General features: G+C 42.0%; 1 protein-coding gene across 1 annotated transcript in view; it reads right to left on the bottom strand.

The window, feature by feature from the left end:
* LOC124255331 (protocadherin Fat 4-like) overlaps nt 1-24,933 on the bottom strand; it is a 37,220-nt gene extending 12,287 nt beyond the window's left edge. Inside the window, exons 1-15 of the mRNA XM_046689225.1 lie at nt 24,846-24,933; nt 11,243-11,424; nt 10,374-10,602; nt 8,884-9,126; nt 7,076-7,311; nt 6,171-6,354; nt 5,143-5,684; nt 4,933-5,029; nt 4,537-4,784; nt 3,802-3,925; nt 2,681-2,929; nt 2,092-2,237; nt 1,879-1,975; nt 1,327-1,458; nt 163-909 (exon numbers count right to left, since the gene is read on the bottom strand). Of these exons, the coding sequence (XP_046545181.1) occupies nt 163-909; nt 1,327-1,458; nt 1,879-1,975; nt 2,092-2,237; nt 2,681-2,929; nt 3,802-3,925; nt 4,537-4,784; nt 4,933-5,029; nt 5,143-5,684; nt 6,171-6,354; nt 7,076-7,311; nt 8,884-9,126; nt 10,374-10,602; nt 11,243-11,424; nt 24,846-24,933 (3,544 nt within the window). The remainder of the gene's footprint in view (nt 1-162; nt 910-1,326; nt 1,459-1,878; nt 1,976-2,091; nt 2,238-2,680; nt 2,930-3,801; nt 3,926-4,536; nt 4,785-4,932; nt 5,030-5,142; nt 5,685-6,170; nt 6,355-7,075; nt 7,312-8,883; nt 9,127-10,373; nt 10,603-11,242; nt 11,425-24,845) is intronic.
* Nucleotides 24,934-25,348: the final 415 nt, after the last annotated feature.

The raw sequence follows: 25,348 nt of genomic DNA, 5'->3' as shown, positions 1-25,348 counted from the left end.
TGTATATTTAAAATATTGCTTGTCCAAGATCTGATTCTAAGTAACTTTCCAAAAATGTGTTTACATTATCTATCTCAAGAAGGAATACTCTGAAATCTGAATATTTGGCTTTGAAAGGTATTCCCTCTCTATTAATTCAGTTTTATATGTGAGACTACTTACCTGGTGAAAACACTGGCGGAGCCTCATTGACGTTTCCAACATGAATTGTTCCGGGGATAGCCACGCTATTTGTGGTGTCAGATACTGTTACAATAACATCATATTTTGTCACACCAGAGTCAAAGTCAAGGGGTGACTTCAACTGAAGAATATTTGAACTCATTTCGAACTTGATCGTATTTCCAGTTGACAAGGTGTATGTTACAGTTCCAGTAGTGTCAGCATCAGTACACGTGAATGTGTTGACACCGAATCCGGCGACCTCGGCTTCACTGACAGTCACAACGAAGGAATTCTGAGAGCAAGATGGTGTATTGTCGTTTACATCTGTGACTGTTACAGTAAGTGTAACTGTGGCAGTCCCAATGTCTCCACTTTCCGTGGCTTTGATGACGAGATCATAGCTAGCTTTTGTTTCTCGGTCCAAGTTAGCAATAGTCGACACTCTCCCTGTATTTGAATCTATGCTAAACTGATTACTGAGGTCACCACCCTGAATAGAATAAACAGGACTTCCAAAAGCATTATTTCCATCAGGGTCTGTGGCTACAACATCAGCAACGGATATCCCAATGGCGCTGTCTTCAGCAATGGTGGCGGAAAATGTTCCAGTAAATGTTGGTGGGCCATCGTTGACATTGACAACGTTGATGTTAACAGTGACTGTTGTTGACTGTACAGGACTTCCGGTGTCAGAGACTGTGATGGTCAAAGTATGGCCAGTGTTTGCCTCGTAATCAACAGCACCTGAAATAGTCAAATAAGTTTCATTATGAAAACTAAGATGACTCAGATGTTTTCGATACCCTTTCACAGGATACATATAGATTCGTTGTGTCTAAAATGTAGATCTGAAGGACGAACAAATACTGGTACCAGAGTGATAGTCATAACAGCCAAAAAGATTTGGTTAAGGTCTGTAATCTCTGCTGCGTGTGAAGTCTTTGGGAACAATGGTGCCATCGCGATTTGGTAGTGATTTATAAACACATGCCAATAATCTAGTCAGAATGCCATTATGTCTTATGAATATAAAAATGGTTTTAATCGCACATCCACCCTTAATGTATTGCACTTTAAGATGACATACCTACCTACAGCTCAAATATGAAAGTGAAACATACGTCCAGTCACCTATAGATATTGTTATCACATTTAACTCACTTGTTATTGTTACAGCGCCTGCTGTTACGCCGAAGTGAGAACCTGGACTTTGCACAAGAGTGTAGGTCAGTGATGTTCCATCTTCAACATCTGAGCATCCCAAACTTGCAATAAGTGTCGTTGGAAATGTAGCTGAAGCAGAGCAAATAAGAATCCATTAATTCTAATGGACATGAATAATACAGTGTGCGGAAAACAATAACAACATCCTGAAAGGTAAAGCAAAAACAAAATTGACGACAAATAACGTTTTGGTGTAGCTTACGACACTTCCACGTGTATAAAAAGACCCGCGAAGGTCCGGGTTAGAATATTCGTCTTCAGTAACCCATGCTTGTCGTAGCAGGCGACTAACGGGATCGGGTGGTCAGGGTCGCTGACTTGGTTGACGCATATCATCGGTTCCAAATTGCGCAGATCGATGCTCATGCTGTTGCTCACTGGATTGTCTGGTCCAGATTCGATTATTTACAGACCGTCGCCATATAGCTGGAATATTGCTGAGTGCGGCGTAAAACTAAACTCACTCACTCCACGTGTATAAAGTCTTACCGACATCCTCTGCAACATTCTGGGACCAACTGGATTGAGTGCAGGAGGGGATGTTGTCATTGACGTCTGTCACACTGACTGTTACCGTGCCAGTCCCCTACAAGACCGACAAAGACAACAAATAAATATGTATGTACTAAATGGATCAACAACCCGTTATGAACACAGTCAGCTGTTATGGGATATACATGTGCATACATATGTGACACTTGCCTGAAGTCCGCCGCCATCTGTAGCTGTGAGGGTGAGGAGATAGAACTTGGTGCCAGCAGGAAGAGCATCGTAGTCCACACTGGAGGCCAGGGTGATGACAGCAGAGGACGGGTCTATGCTGAACAGGGACAGGCCTCCTTGGGTTACTGAATATATTTCGAAGACGAAATGCACAAATCTTGACACAAATCTTGATGTTTTTCAATGAGAAGTTATTTGGCCAATAACTTGATATTTTCAACAATAGGTAATTTGGAAGAAATTTACACTCGGGTATATAAAGTACAGTTGTAATACGTCATGTACAACTGTATATACTGACATAGTCTGAATCCTTGTCAAGCGAGTGGTCACATACCGGAATTTTGTCCTTCCGGACAAGTCAATATTGAAAGTAAATGCAAGCATTTACGATGTTTGAAACAACTCTGGAAAACTATGTATGGATGTTAACTACAGGATACTGTTCATTGATATGTTGTACACATATAAAGTTAAACTACATGAAAGATATCTATCAACAGAATTTTACATTTCTGATTGTATGGCAAAAATACATATCACTGAGCATATCGACGAAGTTGCTCACCAGTGCTGATAGCATACGTTGTGACAGCGTGGGGAACGTAGTCGGAGTCTGCGGCAGTGTAGGTGTGGACTGTAGTTCCAGGAGAGTCACTCTCAGATACAGACACTGCAGGGAATGGTGTTGCAAAGGTGGGCGTGGCTTCATTTACAGCACCGACACTTACGTAAACAGTGACAGTCCTGGAGTTGGTCCCGTCACTGACTTGTATCTGCAGGGTGTAAGATGTTGTGGCAGAATCGTAGTCCACAGCTGAAAAACATACCACAATTTACACCAACAGGCTGTACAAACGTCATACATGTTACGTTATATCCTAGACATACCCCTATAGAACAAAGTGCGTTGTCAGTGGATACATATGGTTTATGGAGGTAATGGTCGTACACTGAAACAGGATTAGGCATTTAGTTGCGTTTGCTGCACCCTCCCCAGTCAACAGCAGTCCGATTGCATTTCACAGGGACCAGCCATCTGCATTGGAGCTTGTTCAGATCCGCGCATCACCCCTAAACAGTGCCTTAAGAGTTGACGTTGCGGTTGTACAGCGGTTACGCAAATGTAATTTGATCGTCCTAGGCATGTGACGTCAAACATGGTCGTCCTCACCTGGGGTGATCAGATTTCGCACCTGTTTCAAGGCACACGTGTGAATTGTCAGTGTATTACATCTCATCACCCGTGCAACAGCCATAGTAGAAGCATGCCTCCCTAAAGCATCTTTCAAGGATTGTTAATGTGTTTTTCTAATCACCAGATTTGAACATTTGCACACGTGTTAGTGGCAAGGCAAATGAAATTTTGTTCACCTGACCTGAATTTGTTCACCCGGTCGCGTGTTCACGAAAGAGCGTGCTGCATGCACCCCGCGTGGTTCACCACAGTTGAAATAGGCGGATACCTCAGGCTAGGCCTGAGTATTGTGTTACTCACCCATATTAACTACTTTGTACAACCAATTTTCATAATAATTCGTTTCTCCAAGTGTGAAGTTTCGATTTTTATTTAATAAAGTAACAACACAAAAGGCTGCTCTTTTACACATCTTGAACATCTACCTATACAAGGCCCCACTGAAGTTATATGTTTAAGAAAGAACCACCGACAATACAATGTCATCTTACTTGCAGCCAGCGTTATAGTACCACTGGCAGCATTGAGAGCGAATTTTCCGTCACCGTTCCCTGATGTGATTGTATACGATAGGACGTCACTCGCATCTGCATCTGTACACGTCAGTGTGGACACCTACAACCAGTGGACACATTACAACACAACACACTATGTTGACAATGGAGCCTTGTTACATCATATAGCTTGCAATGGTAGGCATAGTAAGTGGATTGCTGATTCTGTCTTGTCCAGAAACAAAGTTTTCTTTGTGAAAATTGTGGAGCGGGTGCTCCGGTAGATCAGGACATGCAAGGACCTTTTGCTGACATGTGGTGTCATCAATGTCTTCACAATTTGCCTAGTACATCGCATGTCATCTGTTTCGAGATGTAAGGTTTTAGTACTTGACAGGAACTCTTCAGGATACCTGTTCAAGGGTCTTCTAGTTTGTTTGGATGTTTCCTTGCAGCACATTCGTCAGTATGACTACCACTACGAAGAATGTAGTCATACTCGTCCTTTTGAGGGAAACAAACTCACAAATGTGATGACAAAGACAGTTTTACGAAAGCCACACTGGCGAAACATTACCAATATTGATAATATAAATTGCACATGTTTCATTCCAAAACATTACTTGCAAAGATGTACTATGAGTGCCATTATTAGTTCCTAATCACCCAATGGACATGTTGCATAATAATCAGGTGCAAATCTACAATGATACAAAGCTCAAACATACATACCGCATCATTGACACTGCTGCTCTCAAGCACAGTCACGTAAACCGCATATGAAGCACAGGAAGGCAAGTTGTCGTTGATGTTGGTAACTGTGACTGTCACTGTTGTTATTGCCGACCTCACAGTGCCTCCGCCATCACTAGCAGTCACTTGAAGCGTGTAGGAAGGGGTCGTCTCAAAATCCAAAGGTTTCTGTAGTGTGATGATACCAAATGTCGGATCGATGCTGAAGTCAGTGTTGGTATTGCCATCTGTAATACAGGTGGTTTGAAATAATTAAAGTCACAGGTATAAAATGAAAAAATGTAACCGATGTCAACAAAATGCCTGGTGTCACGCCATTATTCCAGAAAGGACGGCGATGATACAGATACTTGAAACGATAGTATATTTCCTTACTTGTAATAGAATATGTAATCTGTCCGTCGATGCCAGCATCAAGATCTGTGGCGGCCACAGTATCAATTACTGTCCCTACTGCGGTGTTCTCTGCAAACTGAAACAACAGTCAATTAACAAGCTAACACGGCAAAATAGCAGATGAAGAGGATAATTATGAAGTGGCAATATATAGACTACTGGGTCACATTTTAAAATACCACCACGTACCGAGACAGTTGATGGGAAGCCAGCAGCAAATGCAGGATCGTGGTCATTGACTGCCACAACGGATACCGTCACAGACGTCGTTCCAGTCAGCTCCGGTGTTCCACCATCGGTCACAATGATCCTGAGGACATAGTAGTCAGGGTCATTGGCCGGACTGTCAAGGTTGATTGCAGTTATCAGTTCAAGACCAGATGCACCGAACTGGAATCTAGTAGTGTCCCCAAACTCTATCGCATATGCCAAGGTTGACGTTGCATCAGCATCTGTTGCCGCTACTGCTACTATTGTTGCACCTGCTGTCGTGGCAGTTTCCAGAGGAGAGTTGGAATATGGGGCTGATGTAAAGACGGGCCCATTGTCGTTGTAATCTGCTACTGAGATTGTGAATGTTCGGTCTACTGTCTTAGCAGGAGTTCCTCCATCAGATGCTCGAACTGTCACATCGTAAGATGCAACCGATTCACGGTCGAGGGACGCAGTTGTTGAGATTTTCCCTGACACGGAATCCAAGTGGAAAATCCCGCTTACAGTGCCTACACCAGCTGCAGATATAAACATAATAATACCTTGTCATCAGAATAAAAGATCTTTTAATTTCTGTCATCATGAAAGTAAGTTTGAAAGAGAGGATGATTTAATCAACACATATGAAATTGACATAATTGTATATCCTTGAAAAATAATGCATAATACAAATAATACGTAATACAAATGGACCGCCGCTATATAGCTGGAATATTGCTGAGTGCGGCGTAAAACTCAACTCACCCACTCACTCATAATACAAATGCCGAATGAGGAAGGTGTGGTGTTGTCAAAAGACACAATTTCTCATTCGTGCATCGCATGGTTGATTCACGCAAAGAAGGTTATATTAAGTAAATACCTGTTTGTACGTTTTACGATATTGCCGACATCCCCCTTTAAAGGCTACTGGGACAATACACTATATGTCAAACATAAACAAGAAATGATGGATGGAAATGAAGTAAAGGATATGAGACTCAATTGCAAACAGTTTCCCCCACCTCCAGTTGTTGTCACCAGTGTGTACGTGATTGTGCCATCATTCCCAGCATCTGAATCTGTTGCTGCTATGGTAACAACAGATGTACCGACGTTGGCATTCTCTGACACGGGATACGGTGTTCCTGATACGAACGCAGGCACGAACGTTCCCCATGCCGGTGTGCCTTCATTCTCTGGTAGAACCTGTTGGATGGGATCAGCAATGTCATATTACATATAACTGTACAGAATAGGAACCGTGTGTATAGAATACTATCGCCTTACATATTTCAAGCGGGGGTAACAACTTAGTAATTTCATCCCGAACTTCTCAAAATAGCAAATGACCGCCAATCGTGAAAAACACTCAATGTGAACTTTCCAAACACATGGAACTGAGAGAACAAATTAATTTATAGAGTTAAAAGTTCGTTTGATTTTTTTACGCAGCACTCAGCAATTGTCCCGCTATATAGCGGTGGTCTGTAAAGAATTGGGTCTTCTAGATCGAAGTTCTTGAAAGGCATTTAGAAGTTGAAGAACATGGATACGTGACCCGTTTTTATGGATAACAACTTCTTTTTATTCTTTTATGCTACGTATAAAAATCCACTGATTGACGTCATGAGTATTGATCTAAGCAACTGGGGTACGATGACATGGATCAAGCAAGTCTGGCAAGCCTGACCACCCAATCCCGTTACTCGCATCACGAGACAAGCATGGGTGACCCAAGACCAATTCTAACCCGGATCTTCACGGGTTCATGACTTAATTAAATGTTCTTTCAAACATTGGTGGCTAGCTAGCAATTAGAACTGATGTTCAACCAGTAATTGAGACAGTAGCCGCTGTATTAACTATGATAATTTATTTATGTTATTATTGATTAAACACGTTCACATGTTTCCATTATATTTCTTACAGAAACAACAACTGTAGCTGTGGCTACGTTCGGCGTTGCTCCACCATCGGCAATGTTGACGACAAGGGTGTATGACGTCGTCGTTTCGAAGTCCGTCACTGTTGCCGTCGTCAGAATGTTCATGGCAGTGACCTTGAACTTCTGGGTGGCATCATCTCCACTGACGATGGTCACTGTCATATCACTGTTCGGGGAGGCGTCGTCGTCGGTACACGTTAAAGCAACGACGGTAGTGTCTGTAACAACAGGAATACACTTGATATCTCAACAAATACATTCAGAAGTAATTAGTCAACGTCTTCTATGCGTTCTATGAGCAAATAATAGATTAAACCGGATGGTTCATATGAAACATTAAAGAACTATACCAATAAGGTGAAATCGACAAGGAGCGCTCAGTATGAGAGAAAATCCTTCGTAGGGTTTTCGCTTTATTGCGCTGTTTACATTATGGCCTATAAATTTCACCAGCCATAGTATCACAGGCTTAGTGTGTATCGGTAACGGATCTAATTTCGGGACCTCTATGATGATTAAGTGAAGAAATACAGTCCCATTGGCAGTTTTGTAACCATATCGTAACTAAAATAAATCATACATCGAAAGCAAACGTGTCTACAAAAGAGAATAAAACATTTATAATATTTCAGTTATAGATTTAAAACAAGCATGTAACCAGGGACCAAGGAGAACTTTTACTGCCTACATGGAACCCAGCTAGATTTACACCAGGCCATCGATAATGAATTTGACTTGCACAACGTGGACATAATGGACGACAAGTAACTACAACCAGGCACTTCTTCACAACTTTTTGACCGCCTCCGTGGTGTAGTGGTTAGAGCCTCTGCCCGGAGAGCGGAAGGTCGCGGGTTCGATCCCCGACCGCGTCATACCAAAAGACGTAAAAATATGGTACTTGTTGGTCCCTGCCTGGCGCTCGGCATTAATGGGTACAACAAGGACTGGTCGGCTCGGAGTCGGTATAATGTGTCTGAGTGGGGTATTCATGCTTCACTGCGGCATGGTATGTCAGTGAGCTAGCACTTTAAAACCAGCTTAAGTCTGGGCTAGTACAAGCAGCCGCACATACACATACACACGCATGCACGTCGTCATATGGGCGAATTATTCTCAAGCACGACGTTAAATCCAATTTCACCTCACCTCACCTCACCTCACCTCACCTCACAACTTGTGGGTCCGAACCTGCCATGATGCCAGTAACGAACGATTCCAGAACATACCGTAAGCAATGACTTGAGTTTTAAGTACGTTCATAGCCGGCAACCATGATGTTAATCAGCGATACACTTCATGGACTACACAACGTCCTTGTCAGGACCAGCTCAACCAGGCCGGTTACTCAACTATTATGTCGATACAATGTTTCATGATTTGATGTAAAATGCCGCATTTTATGGTACATATTGAAGGGATTCCGGAGTGGCTACTCACTGACTGGAGGGGTCTCTAAAACTTCTGCGAAGATTTATCGGGTCTGGACTAGACCATCCAGTGATCAACATCATTGAGCGTATATCTACGCAGTTGGGATACGGTGACATGCATCAAACAAGTCAGGGAGTCGGACCACCCAGATGGCACTTTTTGACTCATACGAGAAAAGCAGGGGCCTTATTCTCGAAACGTTCGTAGCCCTAAGAATACTTAACTTTGATCGTAGCCAATGTGTTAAGAATAGGCTTAAGATGGCTACGAACGTTTCGAGAATAGCTAGCCAAATGTTGCTGAACACCTGTTCTTGAAGACACGGGTCAGACTTTAAAGTGAAATGTCATACTCACCGACGGGAGAGTTCTCTGTAACATCGGCGAAGAATGCAGACGGTGTGCATGTGGGGGTGTTATCGTTGATGTCATTCAACGTCACACTCAATGTCCCGGTAGTGGGCTGACCAGCACTGTCGGTCACCGTCAAGGTCAGCTGGTCAAAAACTTTGATTGCACCCGAAGCATCTCTGTCCAGTTTCTGCGAAGTCTTTATAGTTCCAGTGTTGCTCTCGATAGTGAAGTAGGTCGCGTGGACTCCTACAGCATTTATGTATGTCATACAATAAGTTCATCCTAGGATAACGTACATGTGCAAAAATACATTGTACTGTCAATCGATTGATACATTTAGGGATTGAAGTTAGAATATCTTAATATTTGCCTCACATTAACGTTTAATTTAAACTGATTGTATACTCATGCCAATAATGGTTGTCACCCCCTTCAATTTTTTTAATTGGAGAGTGGGTGTGGGGTGGGGGTGTGGGGTGTGTGTTTGAGGTGTGTGCGGGGTTGGGGTGGGAAGGGGGGTGACAACCATTATTGGCATGGGTATATTACATATCACTAATTGTTTATGACACGGGTAAGAATTTATGATCAACAACCCGTGCTTGTCGTAAGAAACGATAAACGAAAGCGATTGGTAAGGTTGATTCATGTCATCGCATCCCATGTCTGTTCATGATATCAATCACTAGACTGACTTGATAATTTACAGCCTGCCTCGATATAGCTGGACTATAACTGAGGAAGTCGTTCAACGCTAAATAAACAGAACAAAATATATATGCATCTACTTAGATGTAGTATTGATTTTTGTTGTTATTGCTGTCTTCACAAAGGACCAGGCAATCCACTCACTGACAACATAAGCTGCCATTATCGCCTTTGCTGGCCGGCAAGTCAACGAACCTGACCACCTGATACACTAAGTCACCTTTTGTGACAAGCACTGGAATTCCCAGTGAGTTAACGATCTTCAAGATCATAAGATCATGTAAACATATGCATATGTGCTTGAGGAAGCTTATCGGGGAACGAGTCAAAAATTAGAAAGAAATACACACACATTTTACTATTCAAATAATTGTTGAATGTTTGTTGTTTAAAGCCACACTTAGAAATATTCCAGCTATATGGCGGCGGGCTGTACATAATCGAGTCTGGACCAGACAATCCAGTGATCAACAGCATGAGCATCGAACCACGCAGCTAGGATACGATGACACGTGGCATCCACGTCAACGAGCCTGACGAATAGATCATGTTAGTCGCTTCTTTCGACAAGTATGGGTTGACCGATCATATCTAACTAAGTATAACATTATGGTTTAACATGTTGACATCGGTATGTACGTATGCGTGCATGTGTGCGTGCGTGCGTGTGTGGTTTGTACCCCGCTGTTATTTTCAGCACATCATTGTGGTGATAGGCGTGACAAGCCAACACTTTAGCCGCTGGACTATTCCCCATCCCCACAAGTCAGGAGTTAGATCACAACCTGTCAGTTGGTAGGACAGAGTGTCTCCGGCGTCGTTATCTGTTACAGTATATGTGAAGGGCACGACAGTTCCAACGTTTTGTTTCTCGTCTATGGCGATGACCGTGGCTCCGCTAATCACTGGCAAGTTGTCGTTGAGGTCGGTAACGTCCACGTTCACGGCTCCTGTTGTTGTCGAGGTTCCATCACTTACTCTGAAGTACGGAAGTCTTTGAATGGATGCAACGCACTAATAGTAAAACATACACAATCATGCAACTGCCTAAATGGCGTTCTGTCATATAATATTATACGTATATAAATGAAGTGACAGATACATATGGTCAGGCCCTAATACCAGTAAGACCAGAAATGGGCTTTACACATTGTACCCATGTTGGGAATCAAACCCAGTCTTCGGCTTGAAGGTCCGGGCTAGAATTGTTCTTGAGTAACCCATGCTTGTCGTAAGAGGTGACTAACGAGATCAGGTGGTCAGGCTCGCTGACTTGGTTGACACATGCCATCGCATCCCAGTTGTGTGGATCGATGCTCATGCTGTTTATCACTGGATTGTCTAGACTAGACTCGATTATTTACAGACCGCCGCAATATAGCTAGAATATTGTTGAGTGCGGAGTAAAACCAAACTCACTCACTCAGTCTTCGGCTTGAAGAGCGAACGTTTAACCACTAGGCAAACCCACCGTCCCTGTCTCCATTGGTTGACTAAACTATCCTCAAGTATTTTCTGTTAAAGAGTGTGTACACATTTTAAAAGCATGTATATTGTCTAAGACTGCAATTACACATGTAAAAAAGCCCAACTGAACTTACGTCACAGTCAGTAGATAAAAGGTTGTTGTTTCATAATCCAAGGCCCCGCCTACTTGCAGCTGTTGACCCACAAGTGTAAAGGGCACTGACGTAGTGGTCAGTGTAAAGGTCAGGGCGTCTGCTTCCGGGTCAGTTGCTAGGATACCGAACACTGAGGCCCCTGTTCCGGTGTTTTCAGCAATACTGACGCGAGTACTGCCATCAGTTGCTATGTTGTCAAATGTTGTGGCGGCGCCTGTGTTGGAAAATATAAGAATGTTACATATGTTACACAAAGGTGAGCTGAGCCCTAACTTACCCCCCTTAAAACATGTGTACCATAACACGTTCTCTCACGTATCTAATGAACTATAATCATCTCTTTTTCATATCGACGATATGAAAATAACTGGTGACAGCCTGTCTACTGAATCTTCATTTCAGCTGATTCTTTCAATATCCCAATAGTAGTGGCAGTAGTGAGTGAATGAGTGAGTGAGTTTGGCTTTACGCCGCTTTTAGCAATATTCCAGCAATATCACGGCGGGGGACACCAGAAATGAGCTTCACACATTGTACCCATGTGCGGAATCGAACCCGGGTCTTCGGCGTGACAAGCGAACGCTTTAACCACCAGGCTACCCCACCGCCCCAGTGGCAGTAGTAGTCGTAGTAATAGTAGTAGTAGAAGGAGCAGCAGCAGCAGTAGTAATAGTAGCAGCAGCAGCAGTAGTCGTAGTAGTAGTAGTAGTAGTAGTAGTAGCAGCAGCAGCAGCAGCAGCAGCAGTAGTAGTAGTAGTAGTAGTAGTCACATCGGCAATATTTCAGCCATATCGTGACGAGAAGGAGCAGCAGCAGCAGTAGTAATAGTAGCAGCAGCAGCAGTAGTCGTAGTAGTAGTAGTAGTAGTAGTAGTAGCAGCAGCAGCAGTAGTAGTAGTAGTAGCAGTAGTAGTGAGTGAGTGAGTGACGAGAAGGAGCAGCAGCAGCAGTAGTAATAGTAGCAGCAGCAGCAGTAGTCGTAGTAGTAGTAGTAGTAGTAGCAGCAGCAGCAGTAGTAGTAGTAGTAGCAGTAGTAGTGAGTGAGTGAGTGAGTTATTATTTAACGTCACATCAGCAATATTTCAGCCATATCGTGACGAGAAGGAGCAGCAGCAGCAGTAGTAATAGTAGCAGCAGCAGCAGTAGTCGTAGTAGTAGTAGTAGTAGTAGTAGTAGTAGTAGTAGTAGTAGTAGCAGCAGCAGCAGCAGCAGCAGTAGTAGTAGTAGTAGTGGTGGTGGTGGAATTGGGTTTAACGTCGTGCTTGAGAATATTTCGCTCATATGACGACGTGCATGCGTGTGTATGTGTATGTGCGGCTGCTTGTACTAGCCCAGACTGAAGCTGGTTTTAAAGTGCTAGCCCACTGAGATACCACGCCGCAGCGAAGCATGAATACCCCACTCAGACACATTATACTGTCTGTAGTAGTAGTAGTAGCAGCAGCAGCAGCAGCAGCAGCAGTAGTAGTAGTAGTCACATCGGCAATATTTCAGCCATATCGTGACGAGAAGGAGCAGCAGCAGCAGTAGTAGTAGCAGCAGCAGCAGTAGTCGTCGTAGTAGTAGTAGTAGTAGTAGCAGCAGCAGCAGTAGTAGTAGTAGTAGCAGTAGTAGTGAGTGAGTGACGAGAAGGAGCAGCAGCAGCAGTAGTAATAGTAGCAGCAGCAGCAGTAGTCGTAGTAGTAGTAGTAGTAGTAGTAGCAGCAGCAGCAGTAGTAGTAGTAGTAGTAGCAGTAGTAGTGAGTGAGTGAGTGAGTTATTATTTAACGTCACATCGGCAATATTTCAGCCATATCGTGACGAGAAGGAGCAGCAGCAGCAGTAGTAATAGTAGCAGCAGCAGCAGTAGTCGTAGTAGTAGTAGTAGTAGTAGTAGTAGTAGTCGTAGTAGTAGTAGTAGTAGTAGTAGTAGTAGCAGCAGCAGCAGCAGCAGCAGCAGTAGTAGTAGTAGTAGTAGTGGTGGTGGTGGAATTGGGTTTAACGTCGTGCTTGAGAATATTTCGCTCATATGACGACGTGCATGCGTGTGTATGTGTATGTGCGGCTGCTTGTACTAGCCCAGACTGAAGCTGGTTTTAAAGTGCTAGCCCACTGAGATACCACGCCGCAGCGAAGCATGAATACCCAACTCAGACACATTATACTGTCTCCGAGCCGACCTGTCCTTGTTGTACCCATTAATGCCGAGCGCCAGGCAGGGACCAACAAGTACCATATTTTAACGTCTTTTGGTATGACGCGGTCGGGTAGTAGTAGTAGTAGTTGTAGCAGCAGTAGTAGTAGCAGCAGCAGCAGTAGTAGTAGTAGTAGCAGTAGTAGTGAGTGAGTGAGTGAGTTATTATTTAACGTCACATCGGCAATATTTCAGCCATATCGTGACGAGAACATTTGACATTGTAATAGAATATATATATAGTTATTATAAAAACCTGCCGACGAAGGACAGTAAAAATACTAGACAATCACAGATATCAATATAAAACTAGCGAACAAAGCTAAAATATTCCAATTAAAGAAGACAATACAATGTAAAAATGGGCTATAGATCGCCAACAACTGAAGGTAGATCACCATACTAGGAACCATGGGGACTTACATTACTTTTGCTACCTGCACCGACCCTAGTTGGATTTACACCATCCCTTCAGCCATTGGCGACAGAAGAGAAATCTAGCCATAAATTAAAAACACACTTATTCTACGATTAAAAAGCAGGTACACTTAGATTGACTAAATGTTTTGGGACTTACGTACCCTCTCAGGAGGACAATAATTTTACAATACTTCAACCCCCCTTTGAGGATACAGCCACTAACAATCTCAGTTGCTAATCTAAACTACCAATAATAAAATATATATCTATTTACAAATCACTCAACAAATCTAATTTTTTTAAAAATGCAAGAATTAAATGAGAACTGACATTATTAAAAAGATCCTTCAGAGTTTTGGATTTGAAATAGATATCCCTTGTGATGGAATATTCAATACAGTCAAGCAAGACATGCTTGACTGTGATCCTTTCATCACAAGGGATACAAAACGGAGGATCTTCGCCTTTCAATAAATATTCATGAGTATATCTGGTGTGGCCAATGCGACATCGTCGCATAATGACCTCTTCAAATCTGGACTGACAACCCAAGTAAGTGTAACCAATGTACGGTTTTATTGCATGTAATTTATTAATACCTACTTGGGTGTCCCACTTCTTTTTGCATTAGATCGCGGATGTATGTTCTAATGCTGGCTTTATAATCTGAATATGGGATAAGAAGTGGTGTCACTGATTTGTTGAGGGCTGCCTTAGCAGCAATATCAGCCATCGTGTTCCCAGAAATGCCAACGTGGCTGGGTAACCAACAAAAGACGATGTCGCATTGGCCAGTAGCAAGTTCATTGTACAATTCAAGAATTTCTAATAAAAGTGGATGTTTGCAAGAAAGATTTTTAATAGCCTGAAGACACGAAAGAGAATCTAAAAAGATGATATATTGTTTATATCTACGGTTTTTATTAATATATTTAAGAGCTGTTAATATGGCGTTTGCTTCTGCTGTGAATATAGAGCTGTTATTTGGTAGTCGAGAAGATATTGTTCGGGATCCTATGACAGTGGCACATGCCCCCGCGCCACCATCCTTGGACCCATCTGTAAATAAGGATTTATGAGTATTATATTTATTTTTTAATTGATTATATTCTTGTTTATATTGTAATTCATTAGTTACAGATTTCTTAAACTTTGTCAGAGTTAGGTCAACTTCAGGCCTCACTAGTTGCCAAGGAGGAGAAGAAAGAAGACGGGAAGGAGATATATTTTCCAGCTAAATGCCGGCAGCAGAAATGAAGGGCTTAATTCTGTGCCCAAGAGGCGGAACAAGAGACGTTTTTTTGTTGTATAAATCCTCGTAGAGGGGATTAAAGACACAGTTAAATGCAGGGTTAGACTCGCTAGAATATAGTTTAGTTATGTATTGTAAAGATAATTTGATACGACGTTGTGTTAGAGAGGGCTCATCTGCTTCAACATATAGACTGTCAATAGGAGAGGTTCTAAAGGACCCAAGACAAAGTCTTAGGCCTTGGTGGTGGACAGAATCAAGTAGTTTTAGGTTGCTTTTGCAGGCTCCACCATATACGATGGAGCCATAATCAAGTTTCGAGCGGACCAATGATCGATATAGGTGGAGGAGGGTAGCTTGATCCCCTCCCCACTTAGAATTGGAAACAACTTTCAACAAGTCAAGTGCCTTCAGGCATTTAGTTTTAAGTGCTTTAATATGTGGTAGAAACGTTAAGTGTGAGTCAAAAATAATACCCAAGAACTTGGCCTCCTTCACAACTTTGATAGGAGTGCCATTTAGAGATAGTTCCGGGTCTTTATGAGGCTTATATTTTCTACAAAAGTGTAGACAATTAGTTTTTGACTTGGAAAATTTAAAACCGTTTTCAAGACACCATTTATGTATCTTATTTAAACACAGCTGCAGTTGCCGTTCAATAGTATGCATATTCTTACCACGACAAGAAATATTAAAATCATCCACAAAAAGTGATCCATCAATAGAATCATTTAAAACCTTGGATAAACTGTTAATTTTGATGCTAAAAAGTGTGACAGACAAAATACTGCCTTGTGGGACACCCTGATTATAATGGTCAGACAGGGTAGAACCAACTCGGACTTGAAATTGCCTGTCAGCTAAAAACTTGGATATAAATTGAGGCAAACGGCCTCTCAATCCAAAATCGTGTAAATCTCTTAAAATACCATGTTTCCATGTAGTGTCATATGCTTTTTCTAAATCAAAAAAGATTGACACTGCATGTTGTTTATTAATTATGGCATTTTTTACAAAAGAGTCTAAACGCACTAAATGATCGATGGTACTACGGTTTTTACGGAAACCACATTGTATATCAGTTATAAGGTTATTGGTTTCCAAGTACCAAACAAGTCGATTGTTGAACATGCGTTCCATGGTTTTGCAAACGCAGCTAGTGAGTGAAATTGGTCTATAATTTGAGGGATCTGTATGATCCCGTCCAGGTTTAGGTATGGGAACAATAATAGCATCCCGCCACGACGAAGGAAAATTTCCAGATGTCCAAATGTCGTCAAAAATGTGTAAGAGCGTCTCTAAACATGATTCAGGTAAGTGCTTCAGGAGTTGATAATGTATGTTATCAGCCCCTGAAGCAGTATCATGAGCCTGATCAAGAGCAGTATGTAGCTCATGTATCGAAAAGGTCTCATTGTAGTCTTCCCCATTATCTGAATTAAAATTAATAGCTTTCTTTTCTTGCTGTTTTTGATATTTTTGGAATTCAGGTACATAATTAGATGAGGAAGAATGTTTAGCCAACGTCTCACCAAGTTTATTAGCAATATCAGATTTATTAGTAAGTAATTCGTTTCCATCTTTGAGATGGTGAATGCTAGACTTAGAGCCCTTACCCTTGATTTTCTGGATCATATTCCACACCTTGGATATAGGTGTGCGAGAATAAATTTTTGATATATAATTTCGCCAAGATAGGCGTTTACTTTGCTTAAAAGTACGTCGTGCTTTGGCGTTTAAAATTTTATATTTGTCCAAATTGTGGACCATAGGATGGCGACGGAAATAGTGCTCGGCTTTCTTCCGTGCCTTCCTAGCCTGTTTGCAGTCATTGGTAAACCATGGTTTTCGTACGTGAGGAACTGCAGAGGACTTTGGGATACACTCATCAGCTATGTTATTTAGTTCATCTGAAAAACATTGTATGGCATCAGGAATGTCATTGTAAAGTTCAGGTTTGAGTTTGTCAGTACAAAGATTTTCATATAAAGGCCAGTTAGCCTTTTTAAAATTCCATCTTGATGAAGGAAGAACATCAGATGGATTCACAGGTTTCAGTATTGTTGGGAAATGGTCACTTCCACAGAGGTCATCGTGGACTGACCATTCGAATTCACTCAATAGGTTGGAGTCAGTAATAGACAAATCAAGAGCTGAATATGTTCCGTATTTGAGCCGTCATTATAAATGCATAAATCATTATTGGAAATAAATTCCTCAAGTAATTTACCTTTGGTGTTTGTATGAGTGCCACCCCAGAGCGGGTTGTGGCCATTTAAATCACCCATGATTATACAGGGTTTAGGTAGTTGATCATAAAGAGCTTGCAAATCGGTTAGTTGTACAGCCGATGAAGGTGGAATGTACAAAGAGCATAAAGTAAAAGCAACCTGTAATGTAAGTCGAACTGCAACCACTTGAAGATTTGTTTTAAGTGGAACTGGGCTATGGATCACAGTGTTCCTCACCAGGATGGATGATCCACCAGAAGCTCTATCACCCGGAGGAGAAAAACAGTGATATGCATTGAACTGACGGAAGTCAAAGTTATCTGTTTGTTTCAGATACGTTTCTTGGATGCAGAACGCTGAAGGTGTAAAATCTTGGTTTAATAGATGTAAATCATTTAAATTATTCCGGAGTCCTCTACAATTCCATTGAATTATAGGTGAGGACATTATTTCTTCGGTGGATGAACAGGAGATCTACCCCTTACCTTCCTTGAGGGTGACAAGCTATGAGTCCTACTATGGCTATGGTCGGACACATCCATGTCCTCAAGGGATCCAAACTTATTATAAAATTGGACCTGGTTATTTGACCCCTTTCGGGGTCTGTTGCTTTGACTCTTTTTGTTTTCATAGTTAGGTTTGGATGGATTTTTCACAGTCGCTTTCGCACTTGTGTCAGATGATTTAGATGGTTGGTTCTGAGATGAGGATTTGTCTTTCTCAGAAGATGCCTTCGACTGAATGATGGTTTGTGAAGGTGTGGTTTGAACACTGGAAGTCACCTTTTGAGGTCTCGCTTGAATTTCGGAAGTTATCAAGGTTGGGGCAGAAGTCCTAGCCCACGTATAGTCGGTTTGGCAACCAACTGAAGTACATGAGACATGTTTTGATGTAGAAGCCTGAACAGAAGCAGAAACAGTGGCAGCATAACTCGGACCTGATTGTTCTCGTGTAAGAACAATCTGTTTTGCTTCAAAGAATGACACGTTTCGCTCATGCTTTACTCGCGAAATTCTTGATTGCAACTTCCAGGAAGGACATTCCTTGGATGAAGAAGGATGGCAACCCGCGCAGTTGACACAAACAGGTGTTTTGTCACAAAGACTACTGTCCTCGCATGTTCCCGCACATCGATGACATGCAGCTGGATTGTTGCAAGACTTGGCCCCGTGACCATACTTCTGACAAGTGTAACACCTTAAGGGGTTGGGGATAAAAGTCTCCACCCTCAAGTTGCAATAACCTGCTTTCAGAGATTGTGGGTGAACTGGCAAACAAAATGTAAATAGGTAAGTGTTAGTTTTGATAACTTCGTTATTCTTTTTGACTGTAAAGCGTTTGACCTGACTTACACCTTGGGAGTGCAGTTCAGTCATGATATCAATTTCGCTCATGTCTGAAAGGCAACGTCCAGTATCCCGGACGATGCCCTTGCTGCTATTTAGCGTCCTGTGAGGGGACACCTCCACAGGAACATTTGCTAAAGACGTTGTTTTGAGCAGAATATTTGACTGTATTTGTTTCCTGCACTCGATTAGCAAGGAACCAGATCTCAACTTTTATTTCCTTTACGTCTCCGGCCAAACCTTCAATGCCCTTTGATACAGCAAAGGGATTCAATTTTAAAGAGCCACCGTCGGGATCACACATAACTAGAAAACGAGGCCAATTATCCGGATTGTTAGAGATTGCTTGACCGTCATCATCTGAAGACAACGAATCGTCAGATTCGTGTGAGCGTTTTTTGAGTGGGGGTGCCATGATAGAAATATATATGATTCGTCCTCCTAGCTCCCCACCCACCATGGAGTGTCAACAAGGACGATGCCTCATGTCTGTGGATCTCCAGCAGACGGCACCAAGGATACTAGGAGGGTATACTCAAGCAGAAAAAATCTTGAAAAGATAAATCCCACCAGATTGGCCAATGAGCCACCGCCTTCTGGGCATACGACTCTAGGCAAAGTTCATGATAAACATATTCCAAAATTAGTGTAAAGGAACAAAGGCTGCCAAGACCGAAATTTCAACAATTCCAAATCAAATTTTGTGCAATTACATATAATCAATGCACAGGGCTTGGCGTGACCAGCCGATTGATAGAACCGGGCCAGTTCTACCTCCCGTCTAGGTGAAGTTAGGGCCGAAGTGGTGTGTTGGGCAAAGGAACACTGTTCCTGGAACCAGTGCCCTCAACCACCAGACTCCCTTCCTCCACCGACACAGGGGCGCAACCCACGGCAAACGGGTTGGTGGACCAAATATCCCCCCGGGTCCACAACGGGGGGTTGAAGGGCGCTTAGCGTTACCCAGCACCAACCACGAGGAGGTGGCCCTTCATGGGTGCCAGCAGTAGTAGTAGTAGTAGTAGTAGTAGTAGTAGTAGTAGTAGTAGTAGTAGTAGTAGTTGAAGTGCTAGTTGATTCTCAGTTTGAAACTAATCGCTGTAGCAGGAGCAACGATACAGAACATCAACGATGCAGAACATCAACGATGCAGACAATAACTGTCTACCCAGGAAGTAAAAGGATGCGACACATATGAACCACCCCCATGTGTGAAGCACTGTCGAGGTCAGGCTGGTTCACACTCTATTGGCTGTGAGAGATCAATTCAGTCCACACATGCGTGCAGACCAGCGTCTTGGTCATAATTCCGCCTGTGGTCCGTCACGCAACAGTGGGACTCGTACAATGAATAACGTAACAATGCCACACCCTCGCACCCTACTGTGTCATTGTGTTGTTGTACTCCATTGACAGGTGATAAAATCATTCATACTGTTCAATTTAGTCTGCAAAGAACAGGTCAGATTAGTCTGTCTCACAGTCTCTGAACCACATTATTTCCCTACTGTCTAGTCCCCCCTGCAATGTAGTCTGTCTCACAGTCCCTGAACCACATTATTTTCCCTACTGTCTAGCCCTCCCTGCAATGTAGTCTGTCTCACAGTCCCTGAACCACATTATTTTCCCTACTGTCTAGCCCTCCCTGCATTGAAGTCTGTCTCACAGTCCCTGAACCACATTATTTTCCCTATTGCCTAGCCCTCCCTGCAATGTAGTCTGTCTCACAGTCCCTGAACCACATAATTGTCCCTACAGCCTAGTCCTCCCTGCAATGTAGTCTGTCTCACAGTCCCTGAACCACATTATTTTCCCTATTGCCTAGTCCTCCCTGCAATGTAGTCTGTCTCACAGTCCCTGAACCACATTATTGTCCCTACTGTCTAGCTCTCCCTGCAATGTAGTCTGTCTCACAGTCCCTGAACCACATTATTGTCCCTACAGCCTAGTCCTCCCTGCAATGTAGTCTGTCTCACAGTCCCTAAACCACATTATTTTCCCTATTGCCTAGCCCTCCCTGCAATGTAGTCTGTCTCACAGTCCCTGAACCACATTATTTTCCCTACTGTCTAGTCCTCCCTGCAATGTAGTCTGTCTCACAGTCCCTGAACCACATTATTTTCCCTACAGCCTAGTCCTCCCTGCAATGTAGTCTGTCTCACAGTCCCTAAACCACATAGCGGCACGTGGACATAGATAAAATGAAAATAAAATCAGACGAACCTACCTTGTACTACTTGATGGGCCAGACAGAGGACTATTGATCCTGTCAACAGCACGTGATGCGTGGGTGTGTGTGATACAATACCCGTTAAACTGACCTACTTCAGCTAAGTCCGCGGTAGATCAGTCGGTTGAGTGGTGCGGCCCATTATGTATAGTCTGCGCAAGCTGTACATGTGGGTTCGTATCCCACCGTCGCAACTTTGTGTGATGTGATACACAATTCCCCTTGGGAGGAAGCGCAATACATTTCTATTTCTCCCTTGGGGAATTGTGGCTGCCGGGGACATTTTACTAATTTTTCATAGTAGGGGTAATGGTAGCAAGAGCTAAGGGTCCGACCAAAGCCTTATTTGTGGAATAAGGCTTTGCAGAGGCTTTTGTTGGACTTGGTCCAGGACAATCATTACCTCTACTACTCATCAAAAGACTCGCTTTGTGCGTCGGAATTACAGGATCAGATTGTTCATTTCCGAGATAAACAGTATTTAAATAATACTGGCATGGCATGACAAGCTTTCGACAATATTTTTAAATGACAATCAAAAGTTACCTGTTAGGCATGAACACCAATTACTAGCGTACAATTATTCTCACAAATATGTACTCGATACGATCTTTGCAAACACTACCTGCAATTACATTAACACAATCCGGTACATGTGAACTCCATTGAGTGAGTGAGTGAGTTAATATTTAACGTCACATCGGCAATATTTCAGCCATATCGTGACGAGAACATATGATGAACTCCATTGAGTGGTGCAAACTATAGCCACTGCTCAAACTAAAAATCTCATCATAGTGTATACCATGTCTTAAGTTTATTATATATTATACACAAAAATAGATTTCTACTTTTATTGCTCTTCAGTAACATGTATAAACCACGTACTATTCAACAGGACGTATTGCCCACGGAAAGTATATTAAAAATCACGCATGACCTGTGTCACATAACGTATCGATATTAATATCAAATAACCTCCAAGTACAAAGACTTAATTTGTCTCCACCCCTTTAAGAGTTTATGTTGTGTCTAATTATACCAAAGCTGCACAAAAACGTCCCGATATGACGCCGAGCACGCACAATGCCGTTGTTACCCATACAACATTCGGAACAAAGTCTCTTTCAAAGGGTGGAAAAAGTTCCCTTTTGTGCCTCCCTACATATCCAACCTCCTGATTATACACGTGAATAGGATAGGATTTACAGACATTGCCTAGCAACACTGAGGTGGGCGGATAAACTGATACACAATTAAGCTAGAGGATAATAGCAGGCAACATAGAAGAGGACACTTTTACGTCAACGTCGGGTAACGTCAGTGTCACGTTCACCGCGAAACCCTGGATGATCGGGCTGTAATTCACAGCGATAAAGCCGGTGTAAAAGTCAGCACAGGGCCGTTATAGGATAAGGTCAATCTGTAGGATAAGGATATCTCACCGTCATCAATACTTTAACTTTTTATATCACCGCCTCCTTGGTAAACATGCAGGTCAAGCTCGACCACAAATGTACTTTTGTCCGGTCAAAATGCTTACTATTTTTACTTTAAACCTTATTTAAAAATGAATTATCTTATCAAAATAAAAAAAATCTATTTTGCCAATTCGTTGTAACAGCACCGTTTCTTTACACATAAAGACGTTTGCCTGATATACTGACGTGAACTCAAAAATATTTTCAACTTTCCATTTTCAAAGACAATAAAATACGTTACAGTGGATGCCTCTTTCAACAGTATTCTTTTCGTAAGAGGCGACTATCGGGATCGTGTGGTCCGGCTCGCAGACTTGGTTGACACATGTCATCGTATCCCAGCTCATGCTGTTGATCACTGGATTGTCTGATCAAGGCTCGATTATTTACAGACCGCTGCCATATAGTTGGGATATTGATGAGTGCGGCGTTAAACAACAAACAAATAAACAAACTAAAACAGCAGTGTTCTACATAATATGGAAGGTAAGCCTGTGCCAGACGTTTACCTCACGGGTGAAACCCAGGAGCAGGGAGTAATATGTTACAAGTTATTGGACGATGAAATATGATAAAACGTTTATATTATCTTTTGCACAATTTATCGAAGAGTTATCTCGAATTTTGTGAGCTCCATATGTCAGTTGAAATTAATGTAATTTTATCACACTGATAGGGCCCCTATCGACAACTTTGACCTGATATCGTCACTCCGCTTGTCTAAATCCATTTTCACTGGTATCTGAATTTTGAGTCTGGATTATGTTGTATAACTGACGTGAATATCTTGACTGAAGAGGACCATTTTAAATACCAAGGTACCTAATGTCATCACTGGACAGAAAATCGTTAGCTGATGTAATCAGGATTGTACCGATAAAGAACCTATCGATAACTATGACCAGATATCGCCACACAGCTTGTCTGGAACTTAGATACTAATGCATAAACAACGATCCTTGAAATTCGAGTGGAAATGTCGCTAATTTCTACAGGGGCGCAGTTTAATATCATCGTTCGTAATCTCAGCATTGAATACAAAATTTACGAACGTGGAATTAGAGCCATGTACGACATAATTTGTATACACAAAGGTCATCCGCTACTAAGAACGTCCAAAATATACACCGCACAGACAGGCATGTGTTAAATGTAGATGTATACAATTTGTACATACAACGCTGACCAATAAAAACAGATATAATCTTTAGCAATCATCATGTGTTATTTGTTATTGTTACCACAAGTTACACCATGTGTGACATATACATTACCGCATTATTTTAATTAAAAAATTCTGTTAACTCTACACTTCATTTCAAAGCATGATCACTAAGGTGTTGAGTTGGGACGTAGCGGGATTGACATACTTCTTGTTAGTGTCCTAGCTGCGTGAGTGATCATAATGATCAGGGCCTCCTTTCACAAAGCACTAAGGTGATCGTAAGTCACTAAGGTAACCTTAGTGCGATGTTAAAGAATGGGAGTTAAGGTTAACCTTAGTACAGGTTGCTTCGTGAAAGGAGCCCCGGATTGGTCACACTTAAGTTCGTACTAAGGTATGTGTGTGGACCTAAATCTACCACCATGTATGGTTGGGATAATACGGCTGTGTCATTATTGATGTCATAAAGTGTGACTAGAAGGTAAAATATCGAGAATGGCATAGAGTAAACTAATTCAAATACACCATATTTTTCGTGTATAGAATTCTGGAACTTTTCTATCTTCGAATCTTCACAGAACAAGCGCCAATAAATAACTTTTCTGCTCCCATTTGTTCTGCAGTTCTGATTCAGGATCCGGTTTAATGAGGTCGAACACCCTATCGCCACTATATATAAGGACACAGTCACAACGCAATAATCATCGGATTAAGTTCATTCAATGCCATGTATATCGCCCATCATTCGACTGTTTTCTAGTGTGACTAGGAAGGAAAAACAGGGTATGGCAGAGTAAACTATTCAAATACTAAATTGGAGATTGTGATTTTCCGGGCTATTAAAAGTACACATGTACACCTGCAAAATGGATTAAAAACCTAAAATATATAAACGTTATTGACATTTTAAGGCTGGCAACAGTCGCCGAAACGCTGCAAACCTTAGCTCTAAAACACAACTGTTATACTAGTTTCCTAACACCAGATCGAACAATCATTTGTAGCTTGTTTCATTTTAGCCACCATTACACCTGGTTGTAAACTTCCATTTTCGCTTGGCAATTTAGTAACATAACATTTCCACTGTAAGAAAAAATAAATAAACAGTTTTAAAAAGGTAACGAACCCTCAGACACATCATGACTTCTTGAACTTTCTTATAATTCTATAGTCGATAGGTAAGAAATTGCGAAATGTTTACTGGTTCTAAATAGTGGTAATATACGCTCACACAAAAAAAATCCTATCTATGCTGACAATCTAACCTTGTTTGGTTGTTATTTCAATAAGTAACACAAGTCACGATAGAAAAATAATAGACTCTATTGTCACACCTACCTGCTCCAAATGTGTAAGTAAGTTGGCACAGCAACAGTAGCAACACCAACACCACCGTCCGAGGTCCTCCGCCCTCGAGGCCTGCCATGTTGAGAGACTCAGCCGTGTCCTTAAACACACGAATTTAGGTGACACATGAAACTATCTCTACATTACACAATAGGTGGTTATTAAACGCCTCTCCTCGCTGACATCAAAATATTAGTTTGCCCAATGTCAAAATATCTTGCTAGACCCGTGTCATAACATTTGCGATTATAAATATTATGTATTAAACATTTAAACAGAATGTGGGTCTAAGTTAAGCTTAACAAACACCTCCTATTTAGGGGGTATGCATAAAGAGGCGGATGGTATTTACCTAGTCTAAGTGAAGAGGATTCTCTCTGTATTACGGACTAAAGGTCTTGGAAAAGAAGATCTTCCCTTCTCAGTTTAATCTGTACGTCCGAGAGCTAACGGCTTTTCATGCCATCAGCTGTTGTGGCGTCGGTGTAAATAAC

This window comes from Haliotis rubra, unplaced genomic scaffold (genome assembly GCF_003918875.1).
Source record: "Haliotis rubra isolate DU_JTF1 unplaced genomic scaffold, ASM391887v1 Scf1152, whole genome shotgun sequence".
Taxonomy (NCBI): domain Eukaryota; kingdom Metazoa; phylum Mollusca; class Gastropoda; order Lepetellida; family Haliotidae; genus Haliotis; species Haliotis rubra.
This window is presented reverse-complemented; position numbering and strand designations above follow the sequence as displayed.